General features: G+C 44.8%; 1 protein-coding gene across 1 annotated transcript in view; it reads left to right on the forward strand.

Annotated features, from left to right (window-relative positions):
- LAMB1 (laminin subunit beta 1) overlaps positions 1 to 13,887 on the forward strand; it is a 42,809-nt gene extending 28,922 nt beyond the window's left edge. Inside the window, exons 24-33 of the mRNA XM_071423893.1 lie at positions 3,184 to 3,553; positions 5,194 to 5,378; positions 6,569 to 6,810; positions 8,272 to 8,475; positions 8,855 to 8,999; positions 9,744 to 9,951; positions 10,118 to 10,259; positions 11,104 to 11,280; positions 12,528 to 12,687; positions 13,579 to 13,887. Of these exons, the coding sequence (XP_071279994.1) occupies positions 3,184 to 3,553; positions 5,194 to 5,378; positions 6,569 to 6,810; positions 8,272 to 8,475; positions 8,855 to 8,999; positions 9,744 to 9,951; positions 10,118 to 10,259; positions 11,104 to 11,280; positions 12,528 to 12,687; positions 13,579 to 13,715 (1,970 nt within the window). The 3' untranslated portion in view covers positions 13,716 to 13,887. The remainder of the gene's footprint in view (positions 1 to 3,183; positions 3,554 to 5,193; positions 5,379 to 6,568; positions 6,811 to 8,271; positions 8,476 to 8,854; positions 9,000 to 9,743; positions 9,952 to 10,117; positions 10,260 to 11,103; positions 11,281 to 12,527; positions 12,688 to 13,578) is intronic.
- Positions 13,888 to 15,413: the final 1,526 nt, after the last annotated feature.

A 15,413-nucleotide genomic window follows, 5' to 3' on the forward strand; every position in this document is an offset into this window, starting at 1 on the left:
ATAACAAAGGAGGTGTCTGGGGAACGAGAACTCTGCTGTGGCTAGAAGTGATGGTGGGTACTTTGGTCAAACATGATACTGAGCATGATGTGCTGGGTCACTCTGACTGGTGTTTGCTCTGTTTCTAGCAGGTATCTCTGGTATTCACATCCCAGTTCATTGGCAGTGATGCTAGAATGTCACAGGAATTTTCTGGTGCATGTGCACCCACTATCTTGAATGATAGATGTGTAACTCAGTTGTTCTTCCATGAGCTCTTTGCCAATCCTGTGCCAGTGTTCTCCAGTCTGTGCCAGCTTGGAGGGCCTCCTTTCACATACATCCTGCCACTGTCACTATGCTTTTGTTCCTTTAGGATGAAGTCATGCCCTTCAGTCAAAGAGACTGAAGCCAGCAGGTTCTTGGCAGGCAGGCACTGCCTGAGGCAGAGGTGAAAGCTGGCACTGAGCTATTTGCCTGGTGGACTGCTGTGTTCAAGGTGCTACTCACTATGAAGAAGGCTTTACATCATCTTGGCTTGGGCTTGCTTTCCTTCTCTTGAGAACTGGCCACAGCTGGAGTGAGTAGAGGGTTTAATCCCCACCATGGCATAAAGGGAAGGTGTTCTTCTTCAGTGGCCTTGAACGTTCTCCTTGCTGAGGTGTAAAATGCCTGGTGGAGGTTTCCAGGGCACAAGGTACAGGACTCATCACTAGAGGTGGTTAGGGGTGAAATCTGGCGTTGTCTTGTATATGGTTAATGTCTTGGGAAGAGGAGGAAGAGCAATAGAAAACCAGCACTTTTGAAAGCCATTCTATATGCATTTCATTCAGGGGACTGAAGTAATTGAGAGCCAGGATTACCTGCTTGTGAGCTTGATAAGAAATCATAAAATGGAGACGTAAGACACAGTAATGTTTCTATCTGCCTTGTACAATTTCTCATGGTCCTGCAAAGCTTGGTTTGGGAGTTTTGTTGGACCGTATTCTTCCAGCTGCTGTTCTGCATTTAGAATAAATTACTTCTTTGCTCTTATCATCCCCCAACAGGCAGCTGTGGAGTCTGCAAACAGTATTTTAGTACCTAAATTATTTTCTCTTCTTCCCTAGTATTTTCTGGTTCCAGAAATTTTGGAATCCACTTTACCATGTAAATGCTACTAAAGCCATGTCACCTGGCTTTCCTGAACATACAGGTATTCAGGAGTAGAATTACCAATATGGGGTTACAGGGATTTTTTTCACATTAAGCCTTTTAAATCTGCAAGTAAATATAATGATCTGATTTGCCAGCAGCAAGTATTCATGTAACTTGATCAGACCTCAGGATCTTTGAGAAAAACCACATGCCATTTAGCCTCTTTCTATACAGAGGAATTTGGACAATTCATCATTATACCAAGGGCCTTATTAGTTGACAGAAGGGTTAACTGACCTTCGAACAGGAACTCAACGGTTTGCCTGCAGGGAACATATTCCATGGTGAGTTGACTACTTAAGCACTTTCGATGTAAAGTAAAAACAATCTCTTGTGTCAGGGTATAGTTCAAAGAACAAAAGACCGTTTTGCTCAATTGTGCAGGCAGCAGAAGTTATTTTTGTCTCTTGCCTATCATATTCACGTTGTACAAGAAAGTCGTTTTGTTGAGGAGCGATTTGTTCTGCTGGGGCTCTTTTTGAACTGGAGACCACCACTGTGTTCTGGCATTGAAGCAAACAATGTACAGTCTTGAAAACAGCTTTGTGTTTTTCCCTGTTTTCAAGGGGACATTTGCTTTGGGTGTGTGAATTGATTGATGGGCCCTTTTGAGCCATTTAACCTCCTTAGAGCATGCCTGGTAAATGGATGTGTAAGTGAGGGGCTTTATCAGGTATGCCAGTCCTTTTCCTGTTTAGGGAACATGTGCTTGACCTGTTTTGGGTGCACTCTACCATAATGATAGGTAGATGATGTGCATATTTTCAAAGCCTCTCTTTTTGTTGCTTGCTGCCATCTCTTTATTAAAAGCTGTGCATGTTGGTGATGTCCTCTGCTGCTGCTGCCTCCTGTGTAATTAAGGAGGTCAAGTGGCAGCCTTGCTGCAGGGAAATGCTTCTCCTGATAGCATTATTGTGCACAGAGCATGTCTGTGCTTTCAGCAGTGACAGTGCATCACTGAGTTAAGTGAGTAACTTCTCTCTGTGATGGGTTAGTGCCAAAGAAATGTATTTCATGAAGGTGTGAACACTAACTCCGAACTCAGTGCTCAGTATGAAATAATTTTTAAAAATTTATAAATTTAGGTGTCCTCATTTCCACTGAGGGTGACATTGAGGGTGGCAAACAGCACGTAGGCTCTTGGTCCTTAACACCTCAAACACTACAGGGCTGCCCATGACCACATTCTTTATTCTATTCTACATTTCACTGCCAGATTTTTTTCTGATTTTCTGTATACCCAAAATGTCAGCTCATGCCAGGCTCCTCAGTGTGTGTTGTGAATGTTTTCCCACTATCCATGGCAGGAGCATGTTCTGAGCCAGTCCCTGTACCTCTGCCTACAAGATCTCTCAAGGGCTTTTACTGCATAGATTTGTCCTGTTCTTGGAAGCCAATTCTACTTTTAGCACCCACAGTGCCTTATGGAACAGAGCTCCTCCAATTAACCAAGTGCCATGTAATCAGTTATCTCCTTTTAGTGTGCTGTTTGTGAAAGGGTGGTTGGGTTATGATTTGCAGGATTCCTCATGAACATTCCTCCTGAATGTTACTCCTCTGCTAGGGGAGACAGTAAATGGCTGTTCCTAGTTCAATTTTCCTTCTTCTCTCATGGTTTGCTCTTAAATCCTCTATGTGCCTGCCTGCCACTTCTTTTCCTGTCCCAAGAGCCCTGCTCTACTCACTCTTCATTGCAGGAGAGAAACTGGGATCTTTATTTTCAGCTGCTATTCAGCTGACATCTGAACATTGCAATTGGTGTCCATCCTTGCTCCGTTATTGTTCCTATTTCCAAGATGTGCAAATCCTGATCTCCTCTAGAGTTCTTTCCCCATCTCTCTCCCCTTTCTCACTCACGCTTGCTTTCTCCATACGGAAGTGATACATCCATAATTAGCTTTTTATAATTGAGACATTTACCACATCTGTATTCATTTTATTATAACTGATTTTTTCCCCAGCCTGCCAACATCCATGGCCTTCACATGTGCCTTTTTCTCCTCCCAGCATGTGACTGCAACCCTCGAGGCATCCAGACCCCGCAGTGTGACCGTGCCACAGGGCAGTGCATCTGCAATGAGGGGGTGGAAGGGCTGCACTGTGACAAGTGCTCCCGGGGCTACTCGGGCATCTTCCCTGACTGCGTGCCCTGCCACCAGTGCTTTGCCCTCTGGGATGTGATCATCAGCGAGCTGGCTAATAGGACCCAGCAGTTCTTGGATAGGGCTAATACCCTCAAAATCACTGGAGTCACTGGCCCATACCAGCAGACACTCAACACACTGGAGGAGAAGCTCACTGAAATTAAAACCATCATCGCTCAAAATCCAGCAGCCGAGCCCCTGAAGAACATTGGGAATCTCTTTGAGGAAGCAGAGTGAGTACAGTTGTAGTTACATGGATCAGTGTGTCTTGGGAACAAGTGGGAGTTCCATGAGCTGGGATTTACTTGAGTGACTGATGTCCCCATGCTGGGCTGAGGGCACTCTGGCTGGGTGAGGGTGCTGTGGCTGCTGGAGCACCTTGCCATGTTCAGCACTGGCAGTGAGTGCTCTTCCCACTGGGCAGAAACCTGGTGGGGCAGGCAGGAACAGTGCAGCTGCCACGTGCTGGGCTGGGTTGTCCTGCTCCCACTGCTCTCCAGGCAGCTAATTACCAGGGAGCCACTCATGCTTGCCTTGTGCTGCCCCAGGCCAAAGGACAAACACTGCTATTATGTGAGAGAATGAAGAGGGGGAGAGATTAAATTCCTGGATTTCCCTGTGTAGCTGATGAGTTGGAAACTTGGGCTTCTTTCTGCACCCTGAGCACGTGTTGGGGGAAGCACCAGGTTTATAACATGGATTGTTTCCTTTTTTTCTGAGAGTAGAAGCCTTGTATTTTCTTTTAGGGCTAAGCATACAAAAGATGGTAGTCTGGAGATGGGGCAGTGTAACATTAAGTAGGATTACAGAGGCTTTCTAGCCCTGTGTGCCACTGCTCCAACTTGCTTGTGCATTGTGAAGGGAACTGCACAAAGCGAAAGGGTGAGGATTAAAGCACAAATGTCTCAATTAGGAATAGTTTGTGTCCTACAGCTCCCCTCCCTCCTGCTAGAGAGCTGAGGGTTGCTGCTGCTTCTGGACTCTGTGTGTATTGAGGGAGACCAGAAAAGCTGAGGAGCTGCTGTTCCCTAACATACCTTAGGTGTATCTGTTCTTGCTCCTCTCTGGCTGTATAGAAAGTACTGGGCTTTGGAGGAGTCCTGGAAAACAGCAGGCTGGTGGGCTATTGAGAGAGCTGTAAATTGAACTTAGATCTTAAATACTGCCTTGATTCTTTCAGAGTGAGGAAATGCTTGGCTTGAGGGGATCACCATGGATGGGAATAGCTTCCTATGCCCACTTCTGTTCCACAGCAGCCTTGACATGTAGCTCACTTGCTTTTCCTTTTAGGGTTATACCACTAGCTAAAGCCTGCTCCATGGCTCACTGAGTGAATGCTTAGAGCAGGAGGTTTTCCTTCAAAACTCTGGTGAGGAGGGATCTGTACAGAAGAGTTTAAAGAACCCATTGTGCTAAAATAAAGGCTCCCCCCTCCCTGCTTCCTGAAGTTCAATTCTGTCTGATGAGCTCGTAGTAATCAAAACTACATTTGAGCTGTGTGGGATGGGAAGCAGATTATGTATGGATCATAGTAGTCAACTCTGACCTATGCGGTTGCCATGATACAAGAGCATTACTCCAGTCCTCTGGAATCTCCCTCCAGTTAATCTTACACAATGCAGCTGTTTTCTGAGCAATTTGGCGCTTTGGGTTTATAAATGTGTTGTAAATTAAAAAGTAGGTTTGTATAATAAAGGAAGAAAAATAGTATTTTAGGTAGGCATATTGTTACAAATCGCTTGGAGCTCCACTGAGGGAGGACAGGTCCTGCCATGGGAGAAGCTGGGTACATCTCTAGCCACCATGCTCCAGTGAAGTATGAGGCAGATGACCCTTCTTCCTCCCCATGTTGAGTCCTGTGCCTGTTTTACAGAAAGCTGACAGCAGATGTTACAGTTAAGATCGCTGACATAGAAGAAAACCTATCAGCCTTATCAGCAAAGAGCAATAGCACAGACACAGACTTGAGTGCACTGGAGACAGATGCCAAAAGTCTGGACCATGTCGTGAAAGAGCTTGCAGAGCAGCTAGAGTTCATCAAGATCTCTGATGTTCGGGGTAAGTGTCAAAGGGAGGGGGAGAAAGCAGCAGGGTGGACAAAGATTTAATTAGTGCATGGATTTAAGTACCATATTAATCTTCTAACTTGTAATAAAACAGTTCCTCAGGGACAGGTTCTTTCTGTGCATTAGCAGAGTTGCTGATGCAGCAGGAATTTTTGCCCCCTCATCTGGTCTCTCTTCCTCTGCACATTACAAAGCTGGCTCAAATTCTTCGGGCATAGAATCGTCTTAAGGTATCATGGTGAACACATTGTAGATGAGACACAACAGAAGAAAGTGCACCACAGATTTCAAGATATGTCTGGACATCTCCCTTGCTCCCTTCAGTCTATTAAATTGCTATTTCTGGGTGAAAAAAAAGAGCTCATGGTGAAGGGTCCAGTTCTTCTGAACCACCCAAGCCTGGCATGTCCATTGGCACACTGAAATGGGCCAAGAATCAAAATTTGCTGGAGGAAGAGGAATGTCACTAAATTATTTGGAAATCTGGAAAGCTGACTTCAAAGAAAGTATTTATAATTTTTCTTATATATTTCCTGGTTTGCAGGAAGTCTGAGATTGTTTCCAGTGAACATGGGAGATTTCAGACTAAGGCGAGTAGCATGTGGAATAGTGGCGTCCCTGACTTCTGGCATTTGGCAGAGGAAAGCTGCCCCAAGGTGCAGAGTATAACCACCCCCATAGGGTCCCTCACACCCACACAAGGCCTCTCTAGGAGTTGTCCAAAATCAACAGTTCCATAAATCAGCATCTTTCGTCAAGTAGTTGTTTCATAGGAAAGCTCTGACCAGTTTCCAAGCAGTGACTCCATAAGCCAGACATCCCAGGGCAAGCAATAAGAACTGATGGGATAAGGGAATCCTTAGAAAACAAACTGTTCCCCTAAAAACCTTCAAAGGCTGTATTTCCTTTTGCCCTTAGGGCAGGCAGAATTCAGTCACTAGGGTTAGAGAAAGGCTTAACTTCAAAGACCAGCTTGACACTCTCCACTAAGCAAAGAAGCAAACTTTTTTTTCCTACAAGAGGCCAAATTCTGTCATCCTTGCAATGGCACAGCTGCCAAGGCCAGCGTTTCCTTTAATGTGATATATCACTAATCCTGATGTGTCATCCGATAACATCTGTGATATACATTACTTTGGGTTACTCAACAGAGTTTTCATCAGTTCCCTCTGATTTCTGCAGGAGCCTTGGACAGTATCACCAAGTATTTCCAGATGTCCCAGGAGGCAGAGGAGAGGGTCAATGCCTCCACCGTTGATCCTGACAGCGCCGTGGAGCTGTCAGCGCGGACGCGGCAGGAAGTGCAAGACTTGATCAATGAGAAGGAGGCCCAGTTCAAGGCTAACCAAGAGGAGCAGTCGCGCCTTCTGGATGAACTCGCTGGGAAGCTGCAGAGCCTGGATCTCTCTGAGGTGGCTGAGAAGGTACACAGCTGAGAATGGCTGGGATAAACCCGTGGCAGAAACAGAGTTGGGTTTGTGGTGAAGCAATGGGCAGGGAGGAGCTGTAGGGGACATGGCAGTGTGAGATGTGCAGTTGGGTCATGAGAAATGCACCTTGCTTGGTAAAGCATCCCCTTGGTTTCGTGGGCTGAAACTAGGTTGTTTAACTGGTGAGCTCTGCCACTACTGGCTTTCAAAGACCAGCCTTTCACATTGGTCTTCCTCCCACTCTTCCCAGCCCCATCACAGCACCTGTTTTTGCATCACCCTTGTTCTAATCCAATGTTCTTTGCTAGGGACAGAGTTCCCACATGCAGGAAAGTGTGGCAAATCTGCAGGGCTGAGAGCCATCCTCTTCCAGCCTATCCTGAGTTCAGTGTTTGCTTTCCCTAGGCTCCCCTCTTCCCTTCTGCAGGTCCATCAGATACACTCTGTGCCTGTACAGTGCTTGGCCACACTGCACTTCTGCACACACCCCTGGGCTTCAGCATCCCCCCAGGCTCATCCTCCTGCTCGAGACAAAGCAGAATTTACAGGGAGCTGGAGTCAAAAGGGCATTTTCTCTGTTGAAGGTGCCTGCTCATCTGTAAATATGATTAAGGATGGCTTTTTCTTGGGAGAGGCTGGGTGTTCTCTCAGTTTCTCTTTGAAGTTGGCCAGCTGCATTCAGTGAACAATCCCTGAACAACCCTGGGTGAAGGCAGGCTGCAGGGCACCGCTCATTAACTCCCCCAGGCAGGCCAGGCCTGTGGTAGAGAGTGAGTTCTTCACACACTGATTGTCCCTTTTCCTTTACAACCAGTCATCCCTCCCACTCCCTCAGCCCTCCTTTTTTTCTCTGAAGGGAAGAAAGAGACATCTTTCTATTTAGTTTCCCTTCCCCTACATTCCTGCCCTGACTGTTCTTAAGAACTGAAATCTTGGGTAGATGTTTATCAAGGCAGTAAATACTGAGTTGCTTGGAGGTGTAATCATGAGACACACACACACACACACAGACACATCTTTCTGCTTTCTAGCTACTGCTGGGTTACGTGCCAAACAGGTAAGAGGGACTCATTTACACTTCACATGAGACAGCTGCAGCTAACTTGGCTCAGCCCCTAGGTTTTTCCAGGGAGATTTTTTGGCTGCAAAATCTGAGTTAGTGACTATCATTTGGCAAAAAGAGTGGGGTGGGGGGCATGAAAAGGTAAAAGAGCCTCACAAGAACAGGGAATTTCTAATTTTCCCTCTGGTTAAACCAACTCCCGTGTTATTTCATTACCAAACAATTGACCAAGCAGCAGATAATTCTCAGCACAATGTTGCCGATAGAAATAGTTTCGCTTCTTGAAAAAAAAAAGTTGACTCTGAAATTTTGTGGTGGAACAGTGTCCTACTCCAGCCCCCAGGCAGTGGAATGGAAATGAGGCTGTGACTGCTTCCCCTGTGTCCCTGCAGACGTGTGGCAGTGCCCCAGGAGCCTCGTGTGCCGAGTCCGAGTGCGGGGGGCTGAGCTGTCGGACAGATGAGGGCAAGAAGAAGTGTGGAGGCCCCGGCTGCGATGGGCTGGTGACCGTGGCTCACAATGCCTGGCAGAAGGCTATGGATTTTGACAGAGACATCCTCAGTGCATTAGCAGAAGTTGAGCAACTCTCCAGAATGGTAATATGCCAAATCAATTGTTAAGATAGTAAAAAACAAAAGGGAAAATCTGTCTGTTGTAGCACAGGCACTAATTGATAAAGCATGTGCTGGTTTTCTGCAGAAAATACTTATTTTGGGTTGTGTAACTTCATCATGCTTGTAAATATCTTCAGAAAGGGAGCTTGCCTAGAGTGAAGCTTCATGGATAACTAAACATCAGCCTGAGTTGTTTAAACTAGCACTGGTGGTATGGATCAGGGCCAGCTTCCAAGTGTTGAGTTTTATGAGAAAAAGCATTCCTTGTTACTATTACTTCTGACTCCAGATGAATTGTTTTAAAACAAACCCTAAAGCATAAGAAGATAAGCAAGCAAGCCTTCCATTTTCCTTTCTTTAGGTTTCTGAGGCAAAACAGAGAGCGGATGAAGCAAAACAAAATGCACAAGCAGTTTTGCTTAAAACCAATGCTACAAAAGAACAAGTGGACAGAAGCAATGAAGATCTGAGAAATCTTATTAAACAGATTAGAGACTTCCTAATGCGTAAGAACGTTACATTTTAATTATATTTTAATGCTGGGTTTGTGAAAACCAGCTTTACATCTGTATTATCTTCCAAGAGTTAGCTCAACAGTTGTCATCATTCCCCCCACTTCCCCTAGACAGACAGTGTGTATGATGAAATCTGGAAACATGAGAAAAAACAAGAGAAAACCAAGATAATAAGAAAGTGAGAGCAAACTGTGACATGTTCTTGTGTGCCTTTCAGCTGAGGTTGTTGTCCTGCTGTACTTTGCCAAGTATGTCTGTAAGTTCTGGCTAGAAAGACAAAGTAGTATTAAAGGGGAAGGGAGTCAGAAACTGCATTTCTCTCTCTGTAAGAAAGCAAGTAAAGGTTAAATGAGAGCCTTGTTTGCCAGCAGCCCATTCCTTGCCTGTTTGCTCAGGGCTGACTGTGCTGGGAGCATAAATACATCAACGTGCAGCTGTTGGTTTTGTTTCCTGTGGGCTCGGGTCCTCCCCAGAGTGCTGCAGCTGGGCACCAAGATCTTCAAATGGCTTCCAAGACAGCTGTGCCAGCAGGGCCTGTACACCTGCTGGGCCTCTCCTGAGAGGGAAGTTTCACCTTGGGAAGTAGCTTAAACACATTGATTTTCCATACATCTGGGGGAGGAAGTTTTCTCATTATTTTCCTTCTTAAGGAAGCAGCTGAACAGAATTTGAGTGCTGAGATGTGACAGAGAGAAGCTTTTACTCACATCTCTGTCATTTGTGTCCATCTGCTAGAAGACAGTGCTGACCTGGATAGCATTGAGGCAGTGGCTAATGAAGTGCTGAACATGGAGATGCCAAGCACTCCCCAGCAGCTGCAGGCCCTGACAGAAGATATTCGTGAGCGTGTAGAAAGCCTTTCTGATGTTGAGGTCATTCTGCAGCAGAGTGCTGGAGACATTGCCAGAGCAGAAATGCTACTGGAGGAAGCTAAAAGAGCAAGGTATGCAGCCCTGTTTCATCTCATTGCATCAGAAAATGCAGTTTAACTTTCCCTGATGTGAATTCTCATTCCTTCAGCAAGGGGCAAAACCAGCCCGTTGCAGCATATGTTCTTTTTCCAGTTCCAAAGTAAGAGCATTTTTAGCATTAACAATCTTGGTCCACAGCAAAGGGGCAACAGATGTTAAAGTCACTGCAGACATGGTGAAAGCAGCGCTGGAAGAAGCTGAAAAAGCTCAAAATGCAGCTGAAAAAGCCATCAAACAAGCTGATGAAGATATTAAAGGAACTCAAGACTTGCTGACTTCGGTGAGTTCTTTACACGTATTTCTTAACATAATAGAAACAGCACCAAGTCTGATGCTCAGAAACTGATGTAAGCCTGTCTAGGGAAAGCTTTTGGGTACTGCAAAGCAAAGGCTGCAGTTAAAATGCATCTAAACCATTCCTGCCTTCAGATCAACTTTTGAGTGAGTGGGACAGATGCTAGGGGACTTTTTGTGCATAAACCAAACCAGACAACAAAAACAAAAACCACCAAAAGGCTTTTCTCACCCCGTGTTCTGCACCAACCACGTTAAATGAGCAGGACTGTAGCCCTCTAAACCAGCAGGTCTGACAAGACCCCTTGCAAGCCACACCTGTCAGTCACACTGGTTGTGCATTGGTGTGCTCAGTGTCATCTACCACTGCAGCACCAGACTAAAATAAACAAATGCCAGATTGAAGTGCCAAGTGCTACAATCTTGTCAGATAAAGTATTTGCAGACTTCATCTCAAAGCCCTCATGAGACTACAGTGCTATCTATACTTATGAAGCTTGGCCAGTTTAGAAGCTTCACAAGTCCATTATCACATGATGGAGTCAAATGTCTGAAGTTTTGTCAATGGATTAGTCAACTCTTGCGTGTATAATGCAATCAAATACTTTTTGACCATGTTCCTTAATGCTTGTGCAGCCCCATATGTACCATTCTCAAGCACTGAGCTTTTTCACCCTGGCTGCAATGGGCCATTTTTAGCAAAACTAAAACACTGCTTTTAACTCAGATATATGGACACAAGCTAGTTAGTTAAGCAGGGTTTATGGAGAAAGTTTAGTATTATATCCATTGTCTTTTGAAAGTCTAACTCTCATTCTTCTTTCTCTTAGATTGAATCTGAAAATGCAGCATCTGCAGAAACGCTGAACAATGCTACCTTACGTCTGTTTGAGCTAGAGAAGAGTGTTGAAGACCTTAGGCAAAAGGCTGCTACAAATTCAGGGACTGTGGGAAATATAGAAGACAAAATTATTAGTGCAAAACAAAATGCTGAAGAAGTTCAAAAGGTGAGAAGCTCAGGAACAATCCTAAAGAGAAGCCAGCAAAACTCCCCATGTTTGGCTAAAGGGAGATCAATGAATCCATGTGGTCAGTCACATTTATTGTTCATATTCTGGGGGTAGAAAATATTCCAACATTTATACTCTTACCAAAGATAGCTACTTTTTACTTTGGTATCAGATCCTGAGAGAGATTCATTGGGAAGTTTTTAGGTTCTGAAATAGCTGTGGGAAACCTGTCAGCCTTTCACAGATAGGTTTTTGTTCCTCAGCTTTACTAGAGAACTGGAATTTTTTATTCCACTTGTATAGAATATTTATGGTTCTATGACAATGATAGGTTCAGCACAAACAAACCAGAATTTGGCATATACAGAATCAAGCAACAGGAAAAGTAATTACCCTAACAAAAAACTGAAGTAATTGCTAAATATCAGAGATGCAAGATTTTTCTCTGTAACATGGCATTACTCCCAATGTTTGCTACACACTTTTGTAATAGCAAAAGAATGTTCATTAACAAAACAATTGACCAGTCTGCCAAAGGAAGTTTCATTACTCCCATCTCTTGTCTGTAGTTAGCCTACCAATCTCCAGAGAGCCATTTTCTGACAGGAGAGCTGCATTATCCATCAACTCAACAATATCCAAACACTAAGTAGAATTTCAGGTGCTGTCAAGGAAACACAAGAGAATTCCAGTGCTGCTATGGTTCATCATCTTGCTCAATGGTTGAATTTAGTTGGGCCATAGGACTTCTTAACCTTAAACCCCACAACAAAAGCACAGCTGAGAAACCAACCTCACAACTTTCCCAGCACCTTCACTAACACCAGCTGGGCAGCTAGTTCAGTTCCTGTTGCTGAGAGGGTAGCAAGGGTATTTATTCCTCCCCAGATGCAACCACTCAGCCAGGAGCAGTGCCAGGTGTAGCTTTCCAGCAGTTCTAGGGGCCATGGCTTCCATTAGTTACAGAACCCTGTAACTGAATCCCATAAATCTCTGCCAAGTGCCAGTATTGAAGCTGTAAAACAGACACAGATCTGCAAAAGAGCAACTGATGAGTCTTCACCACAGCTCTTAGCCTTGGACAGAAAGTAGGAAAGACCCTGACACCGTTTCTGCTTTTGTAAAGTGAGCTCCCCGCATAGTCTCCCTTGGCAGCCGGACTAGTAAAGGACAGAGGGAGGAAATGCCAACTCCCGCTGTATTGGCTTTGTGTGAGCTCCATCTTGTGCTTGAATTGGGAACAGGTGCTCAGCAGCGAGCTCAGCGGCAAGTACAGAACCGTGGAAGAGCTCATTGCCAGGAAGACAGAGGAGTCGGCCGAGGCCAGGAGGAAAGCAGGCGTGCTGCAAGATGAAGCTAAAGCCTTGTTGGCTCAAGCAAACAGCAAACTCCAGCTGCTCAAAGGTAAGGCTCTTCTGAGGAGGTCATTTGGCACCTTAGAACATGAAGCAATTTCATGCTGTTAAACCAGCTATTCATTAGCAGAAGGGGAAAAGAAAAGGTATTTTTTGTTACTGAGAATTGATCTGCTTTCCTTATTATTATGGACGTAATACAGTCTTTTGAAGCAAGGATTTCTGTAGAATAAGCTGAAACTTACAGGTGAGACACAAACTTCTGGTGTGGCACCTCTCACTGTCCCCAGAACAACCCCAGGGAAGGAACAAAACTACTCTGCTCAGGACAAGGACTCGTGTTCCAGCAAGACCCCCATCTCCAAACTACTCCCCTCACCCCACCCTGGAAAGCTCTTAAAACAAAAGCTAATCAGGACACAGGAGTTCCAGTTCACAGTTTAATTTAACATTTATTGTTGACAAAGTTGATTGAACCAGAACAAGGCAATCTGCCCCTTGCTATCAGAGACAGAATTAAATTTTCCTTCTGGTTTTGCCAGGCCAGGAATTCATTCTTCCCCTCTTTGCTACTCCTGCACAGTTACTGTGACTTGCTGAGTAGTCTTAATCATCACAAGACAAAACGTTTCACTGTTCTGTAAAAGCCACCATAGAGCAAAGAATTACAATTATTTTAACCCTCAAAATATACTTCTGGATTTTCACCTTTGGAAAATGACTTCTTTGTTCCTTTACATCTCTATATTAGGGAAACAAAAGGTGCCATTCCAGCCTTTGTTGATTTTGGGGGTATTGTTTATTTGGTTTTTTTCCCCCAATCAGAATATCTTCCACAATAGAAATAAATTTTAATAGTAGTTTATCTATACCTATAATGATTTACGTGCATCAAAACACCACCAATTAAGCTGGTTTTTTTGCCTTCATTTCCCTACAGATTTGGAAAATACATATGAAAACAATCAGAAAGTTCTGGAAGACAAAGCCAAGCAGTTGGTGGAGCTGGAGGAGACAGTTCGCTCCCTCTTACAGACAATCAGCCAGAAGGTTGCTGTTTACAGCACCTGCTTGTAAACAGGAGTGGGAAGTGCTTGTGTTCAGGATGGTTTTTACAAGTATTATACTAGTTCTTTTTGACATTACATTAAGACCTGAAAAGGTGAACAGGTTTTAAATTGACTTTAAAGCCACAGAACCAAAGAAAAATAACTTTTTGATGTTGAAAATAAACAGTACTTTTATATCAGTGTATGTACCTAGTATGACTTATTAAGTTCCTGCCTATTTTCAGTAGCTGCAATGGTACATCAATTAATCCTTTAGCAAGTCTTGTTCTTACATTGGTTAGAGATCTAATAAAATCTTGGCTTGAGCTGTGTAATGCTAAAGAAGGGTTACTATTACTATAAAACATAATATGGTTTTATAGTTTTTGGACTCAGACCAAACTACCAGTGAAGAAATACCATCCATATGTAGTTAGTTATGCCACAGCACTCAAAAAGGATTGTGTAGCCCCTGCATGATACCCAGTTAGGCCTAAGACTGACTTTCATGTCACTGATTATGAAATGTTGATATGTAGAGTGAAAACAGAGAGGTCAGCACTGAAAGTAGGAATGTACCAAGTTTATATGGTAATTCAAGCTTGGACTCACAAAATAAACAGAGTTGCAAGGGCCCCACAAGGGCCATAAAGTCTAACTCCTGGCCCTGCACAGGACACCCCAAGAGTCACACCACGTTCCTGAGAGCATTGTCCAAAGCCTCCTTGGACTCTGCCAGGTTTGGTGCTGTGACCACTGCCCTGGGGAGCCTGTTCCAGTGCCTCTGAGTGAAAAACCTTTTTCTGATATCCAACATCAACCTCCCCTGACACAACTTCAGGCAATTCCCTCAGCACTGGTCATCAGAGAGATCTATGTCTGCCCCTCCTCTTCTTCCCCTCATGAGGAAGTTGTAACTGCAGTGAGGTCTCCCCTCAGTCTCCTCCAGGCTGAACAGACCAAGTGACCTCAGCCACTCCTCATATGGCTTCTCCTCCAGGTCCTTCACCATCTTTGTTGCCCTCCTTTGGGCACTCTCTTAATAGTTTAATGTCTTTTCTATATTGTGGGGCCCAAACCTGCCCCTAGCACTTGAGATGAAGCCACCCCATTGCAGAGCAGAGCAGAGCAGGACAATCCCCTCCCTTGCCCAGCTGGTGCTGCTGTGCCTGATGCCCCCCGGACACAGGTGGCCCTCCAGGCTGCCAGGGCACTGCTGACTCATAATTCAACTTTCCACTGACCAGGAACCCCCAAGTCCCTTTCCATAGTGTTGCTTTCCAGCCTCTCATTCCCCAGTCTGTCCATACATCCAGGTGCAGATCTGGTACTGTCCCCTTGCTGAACTTTCAGTGGTTGGTGATTGCCCAGTTCTGTAACTTGTCAAGGTCTCTGTGCAGGGCCACTCTGGCTTAGAAGAACTCAACAGCTCCTCCCTGTTTTGTATGACATGCAAACTTGCTAGAGGCCCTTCCTGTCCTGCCTCCAAGTCATTAATGAAGATGAAGAGCACAGGACTGAAGATGGAACCCTGTGGATCCCCACTAGAGACAGGTCACCACTCTGATGCCACCCATTCACTGTAACCCTTTGTGCCCAACCTGTGAGTCAATGATGTGTTTATCCAGCTGTGTGCTGGACATTTTGTGCAGAAGGATCCTATGAGAGTATCAAAAGCTTTGCTGAAATCCAAAAAGGGTACATCAACTGGCTTCCCTGACCAGCT

The sequence above is a fragment of the Agelaius tricolor genome, unplaced genomic scaffold (genome assembly GCF_023055355.1).
Source record: "Agelaius tricolor isolate 1412-34295 unplaced genomic scaffold, bAgeTri1.0.p SCAF_3, whole genome shotgun sequence".
In the NCBI taxonomy this organism is placed as follows: Eukaryota; Metazoa; Chordata; class Aves; order Passeriformes; family Icteridae; genus Agelaius; species Agelaius tricolor.